This window comes from Gouania willdenowi, chromosome 11 (genome assembly GCF_900634775.1).
Source record: "Gouania willdenowi chromosome 11, fGouWil2.1, whole genome shotgun sequence".
NCBI classification, from domain to species: Eukaryota; Metazoa; Chordata; class Actinopteri; order Blenniiformes; family Gobiesocidae; genus Gouania; species Gouania willdenowi.
Genome location: NC_041054.1, coordinates 6,790,032 through 6,813,014, shown reverse-complemented (window position 1 = coordinate 6,813,014; position 22,983 = coordinate 6,790,032). Strand labels below are relative to the sequence as shown.

At 38.2% G+C, this 22,983-nt stretch overlaps 1 protein-coding gene across 1 annotated transcript; it reads left to right on the top strand.

Moving 5' to 3' along the window:
• Positions 1-1,851: 1,851 nt before the first annotated feature.
• On the top strand, positions 1,852-21,813 carry cdcp1b (CUB domain containing protein 1b). The gene is made up of 14 exons (XM_028460831.1): positions 1,852-1,965; positions 2,044-2,134; positions 7,203-7,412; positions 8,272-8,616; positions 9,336-9,554; positions 9,649-9,999; positions 10,918-11,133; positions 12,788-13,144; positions 13,833-14,192; positions 15,553-15,750; positions 15,838-16,191; positions 17,312-17,665; positions 19,672-19,753; positions 20,668-21,813. Exons 1-14 carry the CDS (start codon positions 1,876-1,878, stop codon positions 21,164-21,166), a joined length of 3,726 nt encoding a protein of 1,241 aa, XP_028316632.1. The 5' UTR covers positions 1,852-1,875; the 3' UTR covers positions 21,167-21,813.
• The last annotated feature ends 1,170 nt before the right edge of the window (positions 21,814-22,983 follow it).

Sequence of the window (22,983 nt, the reverse complement as noted above, 5' to 3'; positions counted from 1 at the left end):
TGAGCTTCTTTCTTTACTCTGTGACGCCCACTCAGCACTGCTGTCAGACTGGTTCCAGTGACTGGCTCCAGGTGCTCAGATCCACTGTAGTTTGGCAGCTCTAATGTTTCCTGCAGAAGCCAAAACTCAACATGAAGTCTTTCGTTCTTTCTTTCTTTCTTTCTTTCTTTCTTTCTTTCTTCACACATTTGTCTTTATTTGTATTGTCCAATTGTTTGTTGTTGTTGTTCTTCTTTAAATTTATGTTTCAATAAGAACAAAAAAAAAAAAAAAAGTGTAATAGTAAAAATCTGAGTTTTTGATTAGATTTTGGCATTGCCTTCAGGATAATTTCCTACATTTAGGACTAAAGTAAAGAGTTGGTTGGTGACAGGTTGTGTTTGTGAGCGTATAAGCCCTCAGGTGTGTTTCTTCCAGGAATGTCTCATGCAGTTATGAAACATGTGTCAGCAGGAGGATGTGTTGTTGAAAAACTCACCTCACACAGTCAAGCATGTTTCAACGTCATTCAAACATGGAAAACATTCAGAGTGAAAACAGTTCAAGGACAGAAATCTGAGTTGTCGCCGTAAAAGTGACAAATGTCTTAGAAAATACTGTGATTTACATCTGCAGTCCATTAGCGTGAATTAAACAGGTACACAAAGAGGAAAGTAAAACATTAAGAATACAATAAATGGTTTTACATTGTATTCTAACATTTATTTAGTATATTCAAATAATCTGGGTTAGTAAAACGTTAGGCTTTAAAAAACTGGACCAAAATGATCATTAAAAAAAAGAAAATTCAAATTATCTATGAAATAGATTTGTGTTGTTATTTGGAAGCAAAACAAAAGTTGCTTTAAGATTTAAAAAAATATATTGTCAATCAACAATCAAAAGTGTTTGAAAGAAAATATCTGACATCCACAAATTACATGTGAACACTATTATTTCATACAAAAGACTTATTTGATTGAAAATATATTTTTTGATTGAAGACATTTTTTGTTTTTGTATTTGGGAATTTTTGTCTATTATTCAATCCTAAAAATATTGCTGGAAAAAACCAAACATTTTTTTGCGTATCAAATATTTGTTTGCATTTAAACATTTATTTATTTGATTGAAAATCTTTGTTTTTGTGGGTGTTTTTTTTTTTTTTTTTTTTTTTAATCAAAGTGAAGTTTTTTTCAAATGAAAATATTTATTTTGCACAAACCAACATTTATTTATAATGCAAAAAATATGACTTCAATTAAAGATAAAAATAATCAATAATCAAAATAATAACTGACTTCAATATAAAAAAAAAAGGGTGTTAATAAGAAAAGTGTTCAAATGCAGATTTTTGACTGCCAGATCTCTATTTGCATTCAAACACTTTTTTCTTTGAATAAAACAGTTTCTTATGATTGACATGTTGTTGTTCTTTTTTGTTTGGTTTTTTTTTACTGATTTTTAATTTTTTTTTTATTGAAAAAACTTTTGTTTTGATTGAATGATAGGGCCACAAAACCAACTGGATTACTATATTCAAAATAAAGGTATTCTCTGTTTAGCTGGTGGACCCTGAAAATATGCACGTGTGACCCACTTTTGGGTCCCCACCTGCAAATTGACAACCCCTAAACTCCTATGATTGGATGCTTTTTCTCATTGAAACTATACATGAATGTAAAGCAGTGATAAACAGGAGGATCTCTCTGTTTCCACAGCCTTTTCTGCTTCTTTTTCTGACTCAATGTAACACAGCAGTTGCCACAGACTCTTTGGCACATTCTCCTGTTTATAAATAGGGCACGCGCTGCGATGCACAGACGTTAAATTGTCGCACGAGGAGCTCTGCATCACACACAGGAAGTCCTCCTTCTGTCGGGAGCGCGCGCCGTCATGTTAGGACAGGTAAAGCGTCACCTGTCGGCGGGGCCACGCCCTCCGCGCGCAGCAGGAAGTGACTGTCAACGGTCGTGCGGGTGGAGCGTGAGTGAAAATGTGTTTTTGCTTAAGAACTGACACCATTTTCCGCTAATTTTTAAAACGTTTTTATGTGGTTTATAGAAACAGGGTTTAAAGCATCCGGTCAACATGCGGGTGTACACCAGCTGCGCGCTCATGGGACTTTGCTTTTTGGCAGCTTTGGATTTTTCAGGTGAGAAAACCATCTGTCAGCACTTTTGTCGACTACACACTAGGGCTGGGCGATAAGCCTGGAAAACGTGTTGTGATACAACTGTTTCATATCAATAATTTTGATAATTCTTTTTTTTATTTATTTTTTGCTAATGCAAGTCATTTAATTTTAAACATTTAAATAAATAAATATAAAGACTATAAACAAAAATATTTAATTCTACAAAACGTGCAAAGTAATTTGAATTTCTGTAAATTATAATTATTGAAAATTTAATAATAAAGTAATATATTTTCTAATGGAGTTCAGTGAAATTATTGAACGTACTATTGCACATATTTGGTATTGATATTGATCAAATCTGTGTATCGTGATATATATATTGTTATTGTTTTATAGCCCAGCACTACCCCACACCTACTTCCACTTTCTTTGTTTGGTCTCTAAAAGGCCGCAGAAAACTAGCAACTGCTTTTCATTATATGCCAGTAAGCTTTATTATGATGTATCAATAAATTAGAACAGAGGTGGGCAACTTTTTATCACAGCAGGGCTACAAAAATCTGATTTTCTGATCTGATTGCCACATTATGTCAGCATTTAGAATAGTGACCAATCTGAGCATTAATACAGCGATGAACAATATGTTGTCCTTTCACGTGTTTTTGGTGTAATATTTCGTTTTGTTTTTTTGTGGTCGTTTTGTGTAATTTTTTTCTCTCCTGATTTTACGCTTCATGTGTTTTTGATGTCATTTACCGTATTTTCCTCTTCTTTCGTTAGTTTTTTTTTGTGTTGAGTTAATTTGTGTATTTTTGTTGTCATTTTGTGATTTTAGATAATTCTTTTTTGTGTATTCATTTTCTGTGTTTTTGTTGTCGTTTTGTAATTTTACAATTTTTCTCTCATTAGGCGTTTGTTTTTTGTTTTTTTAACGAATTTTTTGCATTTACATCATGGGCCGCTCAAAATTAGAACAAGGAGTCCTAATATATTCTACTCAAGTAGAAGTACTGTTACTTGATTAAAATTGTACTCAAGTACAGTCATGCATAAAATACTCAAGTACAAGTTAAAAGTAGCTCAAATTAATTACTTTTCTTCTTTTAAAACGTGCATACGTACAAGTAAAATTAGTGATTTAGAAATATACTCAAAAAAGTACAACTCTGGATAATTTGACTCTTTAAAAGCATTGATATTGATCCAAATGACTTAGACCTCATGCGTTCTGAAGCTTTATGACATTTCAGTGGAACTTCCTGCAGGCACAACTTCATCACCACCATCATTAATGATTGACCAGCAATCTGCCACCCAACGATGAATCTGTTGGCTGGTTTATTATCACAACAATGGCTTTGTTTATTCCCACAATTTTTTAATGCAATGGAAAAAAGCTGTTTGTACTTTATACAACATTTTGTGCAGGTTTGTGACCCTTTGTGACATTACATCATCCATACGCTCATCAATTACAGTCAAAATATATCCCTTAACTAGGTTTTTGTCATTTTGTTTACACGATGCACATAATTTGTACATTTTGACCAAGTTTGGATTCAAGTATAATGCTTCAGGCCTTAAAAACAATCCAATGCTTACTCGTTAGGAACATTTATTCATTAATCAACCATTTCACCTTATCTATTTCAGTTTTGCAGGTTGCTTTTGTGCACATGTGACAACTTTGGTCAATCCTAGCATCCCATCAGGCCTCTTGCTTAACTTTACATTGAATAAAAATGATCGTGATTACAACGACCACGTGTCAAATTCAAGGGCCGGGGACCAAATCTGGCCCTTAGCACACAGGGACAACTGGTCATTTTGTACGACCCTCAAAGTAAATGCACAGAATGACTCCAAAAAAAACCCAAAACAGAAAATATACACACAATGTCTCCTAAAAAACCCCAAAACATGCAAAATTACAAAATTAATCGCACTAAAGCACAACAAAAATACACAAATCTGTTCCAAAAAACACGTAAGACTACAAAAACACACACAAATAATAGAATGATAAAGAAAATGAGAACAAAAATTACTCTAAATCACAAAATGAGGAAAAAATGTACACATTTTCAACAAAAATATGCGAAATACTATTAAAAAATATGCAAAACTAAAACTGACAAAACCCTTTATTGTTCTCTGTGTTGATCTTCAGATAGGCGATTATTTTAAATGCTGACATAATATTCTAATAATGTGGCCCACGGACAACCCATTTATGGCCCCCAGTCTGATAAAAGTTGCCCAAAAATGACAGAGAAAACATGAATTATTGTATAAATTACCAACTAATTAATTTGTTATCTCAGTCCCTTTAAATACATGAGTTTAATAATACACCAAAATATTATAATTTGCAGGGTCATTCAGTTTTCCTGTGTTCTTTGGCTGCAGAAATTTCTAATTGCAAATTGTGGAAAAAAAATCTTTTTTTTCTCCTGAAATCCTGCAATTTCTCTCAAGAAATGCCGCAAAATTCTACTAATTAACACAGAATCTGTCACAAAATCAAGGATTTTTTAAAGTGAAGATCGTGCAGGGCTTATATTGGTAATTTATTCCTTGAGTATGTGCCTAACATACTTTACATATCAATTATACACAGAGGCACTGACGAGTGCACAATAATGTCAAATATGCTTTTTCCCCACCTAAAATCTGCGGGCCATTTGAGATCATATTTGAATTGAGAACCCAATTCAATTCAACTTTATTTGTATAGTGCAATTTACAACAGTCATCTCAATCGCCTTAGCAAAATATAAAATTCATCATAAGAGAGAAAACACCCAACAAGATCCACATGAACAAGCATTTAGCGACAGTGGGAAGAAACAACTCCCTTTTAACAGGAAGAAATGTCCAGCAGAACCAGGTTTAGAGGTGGCAGCCATCTGCGTCGACTGGTTGGGGTTAGTGGACAGAAGGACCAACAGAACAGGATAGAGAGATAGAACATCAGAGTGTCCCAGACTAGTTGAGCCATGAACCACAGATCAGAAACTGCCATCATCAGCTTCACAACACCTGAAACAGAGCAGAGAGAGAAGGACGAGGAGAAGGCACTGACTGCAGAAAAACATGATACAGTATTATGAAGTCAGCCTGCCTTGGCCTTGGGCCTCACTCCCAGTGGCCTAGTCATTATTTATTATAAAAGTGACAAATCTCTTCCCATGAATTGGTAAGCTAACAGATGGGTTGGATGAGGCCATCACTCGCTCTCACCCAGACCAGCACAACTGTGGACCTCCACAAAGCCCCTCATGGCTAAGATAGCAGCTGCCCACACCACTCCTCAGGGAGGGCCCACAAGCAGCAGAATCATTTCATGTGTATGTGCAGCTGTTTATTTGACAAAGGAACACACACAGTATTCACTGGCAATGTTTTAATTAGAGCAGGGGTTCTCAACCTTGGGTCGCGAGTCACTGCGAGGAGATCACCAGATGCCTTTAAGAGCCCATTTTTGCCTTTTTTTACCTGTTTTCTGCAACTAAACCAAACCAAACATATTTTAACCTGTTTTCATCACTTTTTATGCCATATTTTTGCCCTTTATTGCTTTTTTGCTACATTACACCAATTTCTCACATTTCAATGCCATATCTGCACATTTCTTTCCACTTTCAAGACATTATTGGCACTTTGAAACTATTTTCACCACTTTTCTCACCTAATGTTGCATATTTTCCCATTATTGTCACTTTTAACGTCTTTTCACCATATTTCATACTTATTTTTGCCAATTTAACCACATTCATGATATGTCATGACCATTATTTGCCAGTTTAAATTAATTGTTTCTACTTTTTTCTGCCACTTTTAAGCCAATATTGACACTTTGAATCATTTTTTACCACTTTAATTTGCAACTTTTAAACAGTTTTTTCAACCAGTTTTTAAAATTCCATTTCACCAACTTTTCCGCCATTTTTGGTCACTTTCAGTCCATTTTGCCACCTGTTTGATGATCTGTTGTCTGTAAGGTGCACTACATCCTCAAAACCACACAAATCTGGTAAAACTGTAGATTTTAGTTTGAAAGTAACACTTGCTTTTGTCTGAGGTAAACAGATGGCAGGATCAGACTTTACGTGATATGAATGAGCTGAAGTCCATCTGCTTCTCACTATGCTTTCATATTTGTAGCTGCTGCCTCCATGTTACACAAATAAACTTGTCTTAAACAAAATATATTTAAATTTGAATAGAGCGGACACAAACCATTTATCGCATTTGTCAAACTCGAGGCCCGGGGGCCAAATACGGTTCTTTAGGGCATCAAATTCATCCCGCATGGGAAAGTAAAAATGATGGGAAAAACATGTAACAATTACCAACTAATTCAGTTATAGATATCTCAGCCCTGCCAAATACAAAAATTCTATATAAATCCACAATATTTGCAGAGCTTCAGTTCTTATATTTTCCTCTAGCTGCTCAGAAAACTGCTGCCTGCCTCCACCTGTGGTGTGTGGGAGGAGCTTGCAGGTGTCCCAAAATAGTAACAGATCAAAATGAAAAACAAAAAATAGGACTGGCAAAAAAAGGTAGGAACAAAAAAAGTTTAAGACTTAAAAAAAAGAAAAGAAAAAAAATATTAAGACAAAAATGAATAAATGGACAAAAAAAGATAAATATATGCTTCTGCAATTGTGATTTTTTATTTTTTTTTTCCACTACTGGATGTGTTTGTTTTTTTTTCTTCAGTGGCCTTAATCTTTAGAGATACTGGAAACATCAGAAACCTGCAGGATTGACTTCAGGAACCCCTGCTGATCCATAATATTCTGATTCCTTTTATGAATTGACGCTAAATACTGTTTCATTCATTTTATTTACAAAATGATATTCTTTACAATGTGTTATCACTCATATTTTCTATCATTTTGATCTATTCTATAGAATCCATAGAATTCTAAGCAAAATTTTGTAGTCGGACATAAGGGGGTACTTGGATTCCAAAATAAGAGAAAGGGGTACAGCTATGAACCCTAATGAAACAATCCTTCATGTTTTTTGGTGACAGTGGAGTGACTTCCAGCTGTTTTCTCTGTTTCCTCAGCCTGCCTGCAGACAGTGGTGACAGCAGCCAGTGGACCCACTGTAAACGTGCAGCGCAAGCTGGAGTCGTGCACAGTGTGCACAGTCAGTGGTGTGAACGACACAGACGTTAACTGTCACCCCTCCCTGACTTTGGAGCCTGACGTTGAGCTCAAGCTGCTGTTTAATTGTGAAGAAGGGTCGTACACTGTCACCATCGATCGCACTATTGGTGAGCAGACAGGAGATCTGATGACCTCACAGCACGTTGACTCCAGTCTAATTAAAGTACTGCAAACATTATTGTCGTTACTCATTTGTTTAACAAGTACAGTAAAATAATTCTGCAGGATTAATTCTGTCTCTTTAAATATTTCCTATTTCCTTTATATATGTGTTATATTGTTATTTTTACAGGCTGTGTATGAAGTTTTTTTTTATTTAACAAACTTTCCCTATAACAGGGTTTGTAGGATCAGTTTGCTTTCAAGGAATTTATGCTTTAGCACACGCATCAAACTCAAATCCCGGAGCCCAAACCTGGCCATTTGGAACATCCAATTCGGCCCACAGGAGAAAGAAAAAATGACATTGCTGTCGTAAAAAGATTGCACTTCATGTAGTGTTGACCTTCGACAGCGTTTGCTATAAGAATAAGAAGTAAAAAAGAGAGCGAGTAAACATGAATCATTGTGTAAATGAAACTCACAGTATTTGTAGTAGCTCACAGTTTTCACGGTGCTTATATCATGTGATTGCAGTCATTTTTAATGTTGAACTGTGAAAAAAAAAACAACCTCAAAATCCTTACAAAATCCTTAAATTTTCCTCAAATTATTACATAATATTTCCCTTAAATTGTTCACAAAATCTAGAAAATGTAAAGTGAAGATCCTGTTCAATTAAAAGATCATCATCATCCTTCTGTAGCTGAATATGTCAGAGTTAAAAGCTTTTGCACAGCAAATAAAAAATAAATGACATACTGCAGCACAGTGTTAAAGGAACCCTGATTCACTTTGCTGATGTTTTGTTGTCCATTGATTGTTTACTGACAATATAACCTTTTTTTTACTTTAATTTGACCCCAGAATGCACGAAAGACACCTGCAGCCCAACAACACTAGAAACTCAACCATCACTTCTGACAGAGTTCTCCAGGACCTTCACCTGGGCCCTGAAGGCCCCTGAAAAGACAGTCATGAGTCTGGATGTCCTCGACAACAAGGGACTCATTGAGTCGTCCGAGTCGTGCTCGAATGGGTTTCAGTTTTCTGTGGATATACCTAAAACCAGTGGCCAGGACAAGACTCTGTATTGTCGAGGCGGATCTGTGGCTCGCTTGGATCTGTCCAACGAGGCTATTGTTTCTCTGCTAGTGGAGCCAAACACGCTAGTGGACTCTGTGCTGTTTCAGGCTTCTGCTGGACCCATAAGTAAGAATCCTTTTAAACTGTTTAGTTTAAGGTTTGATTCTTTATTTTTAAAGGTAAAATAAGAGTCAGAGCACATGTGTCAAACTCAAGGCTCGGGGGTCAAATCCGGCCCTTTAGAGCATCAGATTCGGCCCCCACGGGAAAGTAAAAATGATAGAAAAAAACATGAAACATTTTGTAAATTACCAAGTAATTCAGTTGTAGATATCTCAGCCCCTCCAAATACAAAAATTCAATTTAAAACCACAATATTTGCCGAGGTCAATTTTACAGTTATCCAGTTTCTTCCAACTCTCAATTTTTTCAAAATCTGGCAATTTTCTTTTTTTTAATTATTTCATAAAATGTCCCAAAATCATTGAAATTTATGTGAAGATCCTGCAGGGACTGATATATTGTATAATTTTCATTTATACGTGGAAGTGCAAGATACATGTTGAAATTCCTCTTTTTTTCCACCTAAAATCTGTGGCCCACTTTAACTCAAACTGGTTTGTATTTGACACCTGAACTAAAATGAGTTTGACACCCCTGATCTAGAGATTTAGATCTACATTTATTCAAAACTTAAGGCATCTTTTGACTGTAGCTTTACCTTTGGGTTAGTGTTATTAATAATTTTCAAATAAAATCTTCATTCTCAACAAGTGCATGTTGCAAAGCGGCAACCTGCTGCAGATTTCATGTAAGTTCTGCTTTTTCTATCCTATCTGGTCCAGAGGGCCAGACTGTGGTCGTAACCATTGATCCGAGCACAACTGTAGTCCTGAGCAGGGACGTGCAGGAACCAGAGTGTGAGATATGTACTCCCGCCGCTGGTTCCAATCCCGACTGCAGCTCAAAAAAAAAGATGCTAACCAATGTTGAAAACCTCTCCGTGGAGTTCAGTTGCTCAAATCCTGAGGGTGTGTTCAGTGTGACAGTAACAGAAAAAATAGGTGAGAGCTGCAGGGCCTAATAATAATGAGCAGTCCTTCTTTTACTATGTGTCGGTCAGTCTTTACCTTTATGCCTTTTTTTGTCTTCACTCAGAGTGCACCCAGATGTCCTGTAGTCCTGCTGTAGCAAAAGTTAATTCTAGCCTCTTTAAAGACTTCAAGCGATCCTTTCTGTGGAATATAAGTGTCCCAGACAAGACCGTCATCACTTTAAACTTTCCTGCCGACGGACTGAAGGTGGTTCCTGCAACAGAAGGCTGTGAAGATGGCCATCAGTACAGTGTGAGTACGAAAAAGAACAACGGGAAGATAAAACGCAGCGGATACTGCCGAGGTGGGACAGTGTCTCGCCTGGACCTGCTCGGAACCACGTCAGTGACGTTTGATGTTCCAAAAGGAAGCGACATGGACGGGACTGCGTTCAGTGTCGGAGCTGCAGCAAGAGGTGAGCAGCTGGTTTTAGTTCACTACAATGTGATCAGAGTAAAAAAAACATTTTAAAGGTCCCATAATAGATGAGGTATGTGCAAGTTTTATCACAGCAGGACCACAAAAATGTGATTATTTGATCCGAACGCCACATTATCAACATTCGTGTCAGCGTTTAGAATTATGAACAATCTGGGCATTAATACAGGAAAGACAAAGGGTTTGTGTGGTTTCCTTTTTTGTTGTTGTTATGATGGTCATTTTGTATGTTTTTCTCTATTTTTTTTTTTAACTTTAACGGTCAATATACATACAAACAACAACAATCGTCTTGCGAGTGGGCCCTAGCCTATCCAACAAGGCTCAAAACTGATCCCCATCTTCTCTCAAAGACGTGAGTCTTGACCTGTCTGATTTTTTTTCTTCATAAATTCTTTATCTTTTGCCCTTTTATTTATTTTTGTTGACATTTTGTGTGTTTTTGGAGTCATTTTGTGTATTTTACTGTAATGGTGTGTGTATTTTGAGTCATTGTACAGTATGTATTTGTCTGTCATTTTGTGTGTACTTGGAGTTGTTTTGTGTATTTTTCTCATCTAGTACATTTTTGAAGAAATTTTGATGTAAATTTCTGTGTTTTTCAAATTATTTTGTGGTTTTTTTTTCTTGTCGTTTTGTGTGTTTTTGGAGTTATTTTTTTGTATTTGTTTGGGGGACGCATTAAACGTAAACTGAAGGCCAGCAGTTGTCCATGCCTTATATAATCAGTCAGAGCAAGGGGGCTCTCAGGAACATTTTTAGTGTTATTGTTTGATAGATGGTGCTGATTAATTACCTTAATTATCAATCAAATGGGCTGTGCAGGGTGACCCTTATATAAGGCCATACTTTGCCTTTTCATTTTTGCAAATTATTTAAAACAGTTTTTTATTAGCTGGTAGGCTGCTGTCCGTGACACCGGACCCCGACACCATCATCATCATCAACAGGATGAACCAAGAACCAGATTGCAGTGTGTGCATGGACCAGCCGCCCAATCAGGTATGCAGCGACAACTTCCTGCAACTGAGGGATCTGCGCAACACCACCGTGGAATTTACCTGCCCTCGACCGCAGGACGTCTTCAATGTGGAAATCAACAGAGAGATTGGTGAGATATGAGCCCTCTCAGTGCCCACTGCTTCCCCTCAGGGAAAGTGGGTAAAAATGCAGAGAAGAATTTCACTACGGTGGTCAATAAAGATTACATTATTACATTATTATTATAAACTAGCATTAGCAGTAACAATAATAATGCATTAGATTTTATATAGTGCTTTATCATAGTCACCCAAAGCGCTTTACGGAATTAAGGTATTATTCTTTCACTTCACATTTAGTGGCGGTAAGCTACTATTGTAGCCACAGCTGCCCTGGGGCAGACTGACGGAAGTGAGGCTGCCATAGTGCGCCATCGGCTTCCCGGACCACCACCATCACTCACTCACTCACTCCATTTATACTAGGCAATGTGGGTGAAGTGTCTTGCCCAAGGACACAATGACAGATACCACTGGAGCGACTGCCCCGCACTGTGGCACCTGGAATTCTCAGTGGTCTCCCATCCAACTATTAACCAGGCCCAGATCTGCTTAGCTTCCAAGATCGGGCAATGACAGGCTGGTATGGCCACAGTACGGCAAGGCAAATTTATTTGTATAACGCATTTCATACACAAGGCAACTCGATGTGCTTTACATGATCAATAAGTGCAACAGAAAACATTAAACAGATTAAAAATCAGAAAGAACATTCAAATCAGCAGAAAAAAACTTTTAAAATCATCAGTAAAAACATTTAAAATCATCAACAGCAAGATGACCAAAAATGTCCCTCTCAAATATTACCCAGTAGAGAAAAAGAGTGTCTTTAACTTTGATTTAAAAATGTTCACATTGGATGCTGTCTTCAGTAGCCTAGCATTAGCTTAGCATTAGCCCAGCATTAACTTAGAATTAACATTAACTTTCTTTTCGCACTAGCCTAGCATTAGCTTAGCATTAGCCCAGCATTAACTTAGAATTAACATTAACTTTCTTTTCGCACTAGCCTAGCATTAGACTAGCATTATCATTAGCAGTAGCCTAGCATTAGCCTAGCAATAACATTAGCTAAGCATTAACCTAGCATTAGCATTAATTAAGCATTAGCTCAACATTAGCATAGTATTAGCCTAGCATCAGCTCAATATTGGCATAGCATTAGCCTAGCATTTACTGAACATTAGCTTAACATGAATCTAACTTTAGCCTAGCAATAGCATTAGCTAAACGTTAACTTAGCATTAACGATGCATTAGCTAAGCATTTGCATAGCAGTAGCTAAGCATTAGCCGAGCTATAGCTTAGTATTAACCTAGCATTAATTTAGCACAAGCCTTGCATTATCACTGGCATAGCATGAATTTATTGAGGTATTATGTGAGAAATTCCATTCAAGCACGGGGAGAACATGTAAACTCCACACTGAAAGGTGGATGGAATCATTGAAGCGGTCATTTAAACAGTTACCATGGCAACAGCAGTGATTACATGCAGCTGTGTGAGTGTGTGAGGTGACATGCAGAGAAATGCTGAAATCAGGCTGAGGCAGGTAGCATCTTGTGTCAAACAAATCCCAATTGTGGGAAAACTTGAAGGTCTACTGAAAAAACAGATTGTGAGAATCAGCCTGTTTCTAGGGCAAAACGTATGACCATGAAGGATGAGAGAAAAAACATGAATGTTTTAAGATTGAAAAACTTTTGTTTGCCTCTTTGTATCCAGACTGCACTGAAATCTCCTGCTCCGGCAACATTGTTCAAGCCGAGACGTTGCTGTTTCCGGACTTTAACCGGACGTTCACCTGGGACCTGAAAGTCGTCGCCACTCGAGCTTTTCAACTGGACTTTCCTGAACTGGGAATGCGGCAGATTCCCAATGAGGAAACCTGTCCGAGCGACCACACCTACTCTGTTATCATATATCTACGCACAGGTCCAGCGACTGTCGGCACCTTTTGCAAAGGCGGACCCATCACCACCATTCTCGCTCGATATAAAGGCCGCATGGTCTTGCATGTGCCTGGTGATGGAAAGCTTGACCCTGTGGACTTTAAACTCAATGTTGGACCTGAAACGAACAGTAAGTCGATTCTGTTTTTGTTTTGTTTTTTTAATGAACATTGAATACATCTCACACCAGGGGAGAACTATCCATCTGGCATCTGGCATACCGGGCATCATCCCAGTGGGCCGTTGACTTAAAGTGGGCCGGTCCGATCTGTTACGTTTTAGTTTTTTTTGACAAGTGAGTGGAGGCAGACATGGTAACAGCTGGCAAAAATAATCCAAAAGTGGCAAAAATGAAAAGTGACTAAAATGGGCCAATAGCAGTCAAGAGTGGCCAAAAAATGGGTGAATAATGAGGAACCAGGTGGTATGTAATGGCATAAAGTAGCTTAAATGGGCAAAATGTGGCAAACAATAGTGAAATAGAAGCAAAAAGTTTATTTAGATAAAAAGTGGCCTAAAAAAAATAGACAGGACAAAAATTGGATAAGTGTGACAGAAGAAGTTGAAAAACAGCCAAAGGAAATGGGTGAAAAGTTTCAAATTTTAAGGTTTTCTGGGGGAATAAAATGAAAATTAAGACAAAAAAAAGCCACATGTTGAGCATCTCTGACTTAACAACGGCTTCTATGTGGTGTCCACTGATAATATAGTGGGCTGGTCTAGACAGAAAAAGCCAGGGCACTCGTCTTGCACTATAAAATACATTAAATGTCAATCATGGTAGTTTATTGGTTTATTTCTGCACATTTTGTCTTTAGTGTTGGCGATAATGAAGGTCAACCTACCACGAGGTGTGTCGGACACAGAGTTCCCATCACCCAACTTCCCTGGAGATTTCCCCGACCTCCAGCAGATGCAGTGGGACTTCAACGTGCCGAGCATGCACAACTACACCGTACACTTTATGGATCACACTGAGCCGGAGTGTTTGGAAGGGGACGTGATGGTGGAGTATCAGAAAGAGGCCCAAAAGGCCACCATTCTGAGTCTGACGGATCCTCAGCCGAAGCACCAGCAGGGAGACTTCAGCTTGGTGCTGAAGAACTGTGAAACCAACAGGACGCTGCAAGGACTCGCCCTGAACTACAAAGTCTCTGTGATGAGGAGCGGACATCCAGGTGTGGCACTATTGACACAAGACAGCAAGAGTAATGTGAGCAATAAGTGAGGGCCGTAGGTAAACTGATATCAGGACATGTCTTATCCGATTAGATGGTGCTACAATAAAGACAAGGGCCCTCTTTTATCAACCTTGCGTGAAAACGGGTGCAAATTTGAGTTCACATTTGGTCGTACGATAATTGACAGGACCAAAGCGAGATTTATGAAACATTTGTATTTGACCAATCCCAGTGTACAAATGATCAGGTGTTGATAAATGTGGTGGCTGAATTTGATCTGGTTTGACTGAGGTCAAACAAACACTGGCAAGAAAAGAAAGGAAATTCTCTGAGGTAGAGCAAAAACTGGATTCAGAGGTATAGTTTTGCAGTGTGTTTACTGCGTGTTTGTCCTTGTCGGCCACTGTATAAAGGAGCTCATAGTTGACGTCTGCCCCACTGTGCGCACTCCGTACAACTTCATAGCAGAGATCATGGAGAGACACACGGAAATATACCATTTATATCAGCATCCGTTGTCTGCACGCTTTAAGCAATAAATAACACATTAAAAGAAATTAACTAAACTCTAAAAAAAAAAACCTTTAAATGACTAAATGTTGTCAATTATCTGTTCATTTCGCCTTTAGCCAATTTTACCTATACTTCAACATATTACTAATTGAATATTACTGATGAAGTTTAAGGTATACTTTACGTTTTAAAAGCATGAATGATGCACAGCAGCTTTCCCGTGATCCAATACAGAGCAGAAGCAGTGTTGCATTCCTGTGCATGTGTGTGCGCACTCACCATTGAACCACACGCTAATGCTCGGATGGCCGCAGAGTTTATCAGCTACTTTTATCAGGGTTATTCGATATTCCGTGAAAGGAAAACCAAAAAAGTGGTAGAAGTAAATAACGTGGACTTTTATAAAAATTCATTTTATTTAGTTTAATTTGTTTTAATAATCCGTTTTGATCTGTTCTGAATGTGTCTGCTTATGCTTAAATAACAGCTGAGGTTTGTTTAATATTTTAATTTCAGTCTGTCAGATTTTGCTGTGCCCTGCACCACAAATTCATACACTCAGATTTGCGTACACAAGCTCAGACCTGAAAATTGATAAGTACCGAAGCTTGCGTGTATATGGTTGAACACACATCCTACACTCAGTTCTAAATGTACGAAAGGTTGGTAAATGAGGGCCAATGTGTTTGTACATATTGCTGTAATTATATCTTAGGTATTTTTCAAGGTTTATGCTATAAAACATGCCAGAACTTTTTCCTTTCTTACCAATAAATGCTTTTTATAGCAAATTTGCAGCATTTGGAACAACTGAGGGAACGTCTTGTTTTTTTGTCTTTGTCAGTCCTGTGCACAGTGGATCTAACCAAGCACAAAGCGTTGTCTGTGGAGGTGCAGAATCTCGGCTCCGCCCTGGACTGTGAGGTGAGCGTTGACGCTGCGGTCCAAGATAAAATAAAGGTCGCTGCTGGCTCTGCAGCCAGGCTCTCCTTCCTCGACTGTACCGATGACGATTTACGCCTCACTGCCAGCGAAGTTATCGGTGAGTTTTATTTAATGCGCAACAGAGAGACTATTTGAGTGTTGAGAAGCAACACTGAGCTTTAGACTTGTCTGTGTTCCGTCACAGGGTGTCCAACCGTTGGTTCCTGCGTGCCGTCCGTCCTCACCGTTCCCACTCTGGATTCCTGCCTGTGGATGCCCCTCCACAGCTTCACCTGGCACGTCCGCATCCCTCAGAATGGCACAGTGGATCTAGTTTCACCAACAGGAACTCTCAAACAGTCTCTGCAGGGCCAGGCGTGCAGCCACCCTGCGCTGCATGTGGCCGAGGAGGACGGCTTTTCTGTTGGCGATTTCTGCTCTAACGGCCCCATCCAGAAGGTTCAGGTTCACTCCAACGTCTCTGTCACTGCCTCAGGACAGGACTTCACCAAAAACAAGGGTCCATTCCTCAACGTCAGCATGAGTCAGGAGATCCGAGGTAAGGGGTTCTCAACCTTGGGGTCGTGAGACACTGGGAGTGGTCTCCAGATGCCTTTAAGAAACCAATAATATTTTTCATACAATTTGAGCCCATTTTTACACATTTTAACCCTTTTCCTGCAACTACATCAAACTTATTGCCATATTTTAACCTATTTTTATGGCCTTCTCTTGCCATATTTTTGCTTTTGTTAATGCTTTTTTGCTGACTCTCCATCAAATTGCAATGCCTTTCCCCTGTAGACAAACAGGTTTTAAATGGCCATAACGTAAAGAAAGATCAGTGTTTGTATTTGCTTTCCTGACTCACAACCTCACTGTTCACACACCAACAGCTCATCAACTGAGCACATGCTCAGACATGTTCTCAGGGTGTTTGCACACAGTCATTCTAGAATCTAGGCAGTGAGGAAAAGGTTCAGTCAGAGAGGTTGTGGAGGGAAATGGATCCACTCACGCACTTTCTCATGCTCACACCACTCTTCCTCACGCACTCACTTTCTTATACTCACTCATTCTCATCCCACTATTCACTGACTGACTCTTTCTCATGCACTCACGTTCATGCTCATACTTACTCACTCATTCACTCTCACTCTTTCTCACACACTCAACTCTCATGCTCACACTTACTCATACTCATGCATTCACTCCTTCTCACTAACTCTCACACCACTCTTTCTCACGCACTCACTTTCTTATACTCACTCATTCTCATCTCACTATTCACTGACTGACTCTTTCTCATGCACTCACTTTCATGCTCATACTTACTCTCTTACACTCACAGTCAGTCTTTCTCATGCACTCACTCTCATGCTCACACTCACTCACAAATTCACTCTTTCTCACACACTCACTCATGCTCACACTTGTGTGAGAAAGAGTGAGTGTGAGAGTGAATGAGTACTCACTTTCACACTAACACTCACTCTATTTCACACACTCACTCTCATGCTCATACTTACTCACGTTCACACTCACTCTTTCTCATGCTCAAAAGCCTAACAATAATAATAAACAAATCACCCTTGTGTGGTATTGTTCCACCACACAAGGGCGCTATAGTACCAACATGTGACATTATTGAAGTTACATGAGTCTTCTCTTCATTTCAGAGACCATTATATACAAAGTCAGTCCTACAACAATGTCTCCCACTCTGCTGGCTACTCCCAACTGGCCTCAGGGAATGAAACCGTCATCCACCATCTCCTGGATGGTTACTCTGCCCAGTCAGTACAAGGCACAGCTCCAGTTTGTCAACGTCAGCCAGCCCAAGTGTGTGGACCAGCACACCGCCATCACCGTCAAGATGCTGGGACAAGAGGAGGAAATGATGAGCCGCCAAGAAGACGAGAAGGCGGAGGACCTGATGGTGCCCGGTAGCTTCTACCTCAACATGTCCAACTGCATCCCAGAACAGGAAAACTTTGGTGCAGTGGCCAAAATCGTCTTGGAGAAGAAGATCAGTAAGCAATCAAAAAGATAATGAGAGACAGGCAGGGTTGGGGTCAATTACATTTTTCAGTTACAATTATGTTTGCAGTTAACCATGTTCAATTACAACTCAATTATGATTACAGTGACCAGCATTTTTCCCCATTTCAATTATTTTGTATCTTCAGAAAGTCAATTAGAATTATGTTCTGAATTACTAAAGTTCAAATACAATTAATCACAGTTCCTGAGCCTGAAATAAATAACCTAATAAAAGTTAACCTTCCTCTTGTGTTAGCTTTCTGTTAGCATCTCTTATGATAACGGGTCCTAAGTCAGCTGTGAAACACATTAAAAACAAATATCTATCATCTCATTTATTTCCTATCTATTGGTTACCTTGTTAGGCTTCCTGATCAATGAAAATATAGGTTTTAATATTTTTGGTGTGGGCATCTGAGCCTTTTTTCTGTCAGTATACCACTCAAATTATTTTTTTTGTAAATGCTAAAATGTGGAAAAGCTTTATATGTTCATATTAATAATTATTAACTACACTAGTGCAGTGCCCATAGGACGTATGTCTTGTTATAGAAAAGTTAAGGGACGTTATATATATATATAGGGACGTTCAGTAGGTTTTTCATGGATGGCCAAATGAGGTTGTGTTTGAAGGTGGGATGTGCCTTTTGCTTTTTTAGTCATTGGGAAAAAGCAAAAACTGTAATATTTGAAAGTGTTTTGAAGGCTAAATCTGGTTAGATTTCAGTTTTGAGGATAATTAAAGGGTATGTTTGGTCAATATTGTACTAAGTATGAATTTGTTATCCATCATGGTTATGCTGTTGCATTGGTGTTAAACACAAACCCTTAGTATGTTTAAACAAATGTGTTAAGTTTTGAATCCATTTTAAGACAGAAATTGGTCAAGTGTATAGAGAACGACGGCTGTTGTAGCACAGTGATGATTTTATTAGAATGAGAAATTGTTCAATAATGGTGAGGGTTAGTGTTAATGAGGGTCATTTAAAGGGCGAACGGTTCCTCCAGCCCATAGGGCCGTGACGCGGTGTGTGTGTGGCGAAAAAGAAAGACGCGCACACACAGAGAGGGAAACTCACACATTTAAGACACTTTGAGACAGTGTAACTTACAGATGGACAGAACAGAGTCGGTCCACAACAGTCAGTTTAGATGCACAGAGCAGGAGCGAACCTCTATATACCGCTCCAACTCGCGACGCAGGTCCAAAGTGGCGCTTGTGCGCAAATACACATGTGTGAAGTACTTTAACAGTGCCAATATCAAAGCCAGCAAAGGCTTTTTTGAAATAATTCATTAACGGTATCATTGAACCAAGCAGCAGCCATGTTGAAAATCTCAGCTCTGTAATTAAATTGTAATTAAGCTCAGATAATGGACTTTGTAATTGTGAAATTCATAAAAATGTTATAAAAATTGTTAATTACAATTCAACTCAAAATTGGGTAACTCTGTTACAGTTATATATACAGTTCTACACATATGTAGTTAACAATTTTTAAATATGTTTCATATCAAGATTTACATTTTTCCCATTAAAAAAACAAAATTGAAATCAAGGGGTATACTGACACAAAAAAAGCTCAGATGCCGACACCAAAAATATTAAAACCTATATTTTCACTGGTTAGGAAGCTAAGGAAACATAAATAAATAAATTAGATGACAGATATTTAGTGTCTTTCACAGCTGATTTAGGACCTGTTGTCATGAGAGATGCTAACACAAGAAGGTTAACTTTAATTAGGTTATTTATTTCATGCTCAGTAATTATGCTTGATTGTAAATGAACTTTAGTAATTGAGAATTTAATTGTAATTGACTTTTTGAGGATAAAAAACAAGTGTAATTGGAAATCTGGTCACTGTAATCGTATTTGAACATGGGTAATTAAAAACATAATTGTAACTGAAAAATGTAATTGACCCAAACCCTGCTAAACATAACTATATTCTGTTTTTCAAAAATGTGATGTTTTCTTATGTTGTGTCTACAGACATTTTGGCCATTGTCCTGGGAGTACTGGGAGCTCTCATACTGTTGGCGATAATCGTGGCAGTTGTAATTGTTGTCATGAAGTGAGTGGGTCTACACGTGTTAGCATCTAAACGGATATCAGTGTCTATAGTACAAGGATTTGATTTGATTACTTCTATCTCAAAGGGAAATTGGGTTTAGCTAAATTTTTGCCTAGTTAGCATTTAGCTTACCATACAATTAAGAGCCACAGATTTTAAACCTTTGCAGACTACTGAATATGCAGCTGTATCTCATGTGCGTAGCTATTGGTGGTGATTACCAAACAATTACTGTGGAGGTTTTCTCTGTAAACAATCCAATAGTTATCGGTAGAAATGACCGATAGTAGCTTCCTTTTATTTTTGCTGACTTCCGATATGTTGATATTTATTTGCTGATACCGACATATACACACATTCCTTCCCCACCAACCTAATTTTAGCTAAAATTATAATAATCTCCATGGAAATAACACGTTAATGCTACTTTTTATGTCATGAACCAGAGGATGTGTTCCACAAATAAACGTCTGTGCAAAATAAGAATATTATTCAACTTTAGTTGTAAAAAAAAAAAAAAAAAAAAAGTGCAACGTGTTTTGTTTTTTTTAAATAAAAACGGCACATATCGGTTTTTAATATTGGCGGAGAAACCTATACCGAAGTTGACCAATATTACATTTTAGCGCTAATATGACCAATAATGTAGATGGGCCGATAACTATTGATGATGACTATTTTTCTTTAGACCAAAACAGTTGAAAGCAGCTTTGCTTTTTAGTGAAGAGGTTACAAGTTTTTAATAGTATTTCATATGTTTAATGTCTATTACACTTTGTCTTATTTACAATCGCAATTTGTGACTTACTTTAGCTGGTATTGAATGAAAATCCTTAAGTCTTTACTCCTATTTGTATTTTGTGAGTTAGTTGTACCTGCTTTTATTTGTAACATCATTGCACTTTTTTTAACAGGAAAAAGAAAAGCAAAAAGAACAAGGAGGCGTCCATTTACATTGGCAAAGGAAGCCTTTTCCGACCAGGCGACGGCCACTTCCCCAAAGCCAGATCCAACAACGAATCCCACGTCTACGACTCCATAGATGAAATGATGGTGTATGGGCACCTCCTACGTGACTCCAGCTACTCCGGCAGCATACAGGACCACTTTAACGGCAAGCCTATGGACACCTATCACACCTTTACGGGTCCCACTGACGGGACTCTGCCTGTAATCGCAGAACCCGATCCAGAGCCCGAAATGGATGGGTTCAACACGTTCCTCAACCCGGCCGAGAGTTTCATGCCACCTCGCCCGCGCACTCCCATCAACCGACAGGACAGCCTGGGCTTCCAGGACAGCAGGATGGTGGACAACGAGCTGTACACGTTCAAGAGCACCGGAGACTTTAACACCATCCGACTCTCTGCTGATTTAGACGCTCAGCCATCAGTATTGGAGGAGACGTTGTAGTTGGTTTAAGCTGCGTCCCAATGGTGGACCGCTGTTACTGAACTGTCTAAACAGCACTAGGATTTAACGCCTGGCTGTCAGTAATGCTTGTGCCACTGTCTTGATTGAGGATTCGGAATTTGATTGCTTTTGGTGTGACAGGTTTTTAAAAAAAATGGAAGCTGTGAACTTTGTCTTAAAAAGAATGGTTCAGCTATGGGTGAGCGTGAGATGCTGGAACCATGCTGTATGAAACCAATGATTTGTTTGCAACCGCATGAAGCCTGCAAGGCAACAAAATGGACATCAAGTACCCAAAAAAAACTCTTTAGATAAAGTGTTTCTCCAACAATTTTAAACTCCTGCTGTTTGTGTTTTGCGATGTTGGAAGGTGGGTTTTATGTTCCACACTTCTAGTCTTGAAGCATGGCAAAATGGTCGAGTCGATATTTTCATCAATCTTGTAAAAACCAAAACAATAATTTCTCTAACGTTTCAATTGTGTCTGTCAGTAAGGTTCTACCTGTGTGCCAGAAGAATTTTAGACCCAAACTACAGAATTTCACTGGTCCTTGTATTTTTTGTTATTTTCATATTGTTGTCTTAGTCTTTTTAAAGATTTCCTTTTTTTGTAAATACTGTTTTTTTCAATAAATCTAAGAAAACCACTCTGTGAGGAAGCACTTTGCTCTGTGAGGGTAATGGCTGCCAGGAAATACCAACGCTGTGACATTCAATGTTTTTCTGAGGGTTAAACAAAGACCTTTTTTCCATCCCTGCTAGAAAACGCCTAAACCTCAGGAACTCGGGCCATGAAGAACAGTGACAGAGGAGGGTAAGTAGAGCCAGGTTTTTGGTGATGACTGTGGAAATATTTACCAACCTGGAAACAACAGTAAGAGCGGCCACTAATATAACTAAAAGTGACTGTTGGCGTGCTAATTAAAGCAGGAGAGAACCTGTTTGTGTCACAGTAGCTTTTAAGCTAATTTGTTTGCTGAAGCAGAAATATAACATTGTGATGAATGTGGCAATGGTTACACACACTTCATCTGCCCAGACATGCTGTATTATCAACTTGTTACATTAACAAACTAATTTATTAGCCTAGTTAGTCACACCAGCAGCTAAAGGAGAGATAAAACACCATGTTTTGTTTTTTTACATTTTAGTTTCAATTTGAACAACAAGAAATTCCTTTAATAAATGACAACAGAAAGATGCACAGTTGTAGTTTATTGATGGCAGTTTGAGCGGTTACATCAAGTTAGCTTGCTGTAGCTATGGTTAGCTTAGCCTTCCTTAGAGAGGGCAGGAGATTTTTTTTTACAAGAATAAAACATGCATATAACTGTCTGGAAAAAAAGTAGTATAGTATATGCTGACAAGGTAAAAACAGTTGTAATAGAAAATTAAGGAAAAAGTCATTTTTAATATCCTTTATTAATCTGACTTGGGAATGGTATTTTGGGGCTGTTTGAACCAGATACGACTACATCTAGTTTTGTGAAAACATTTTTGAAACTTGTAGCCATTACATTTCTATTTACAGAAATATGAAGATTTGGAGCTACAGTCCCAATCGGATAATGGACCAAAATCAGCAGGAAAAAACAACCAACAATCGGATTTTATCAGCCTGCATCTACAATATACGATACCAGGTAAACTGATTACATTCTCAATTTCTAAAGTTCAATTACAATTAAGCACAATTACTGAGCCTGAAATGAATAACCTAATAAAAGTTAACCTTCTTCTTCTTGTGTTAGCTTTCTGTTAGCATCTGGTATGATAACGGGTCCTGACTCAGCTGTAAAATACACTAAAAACAAATG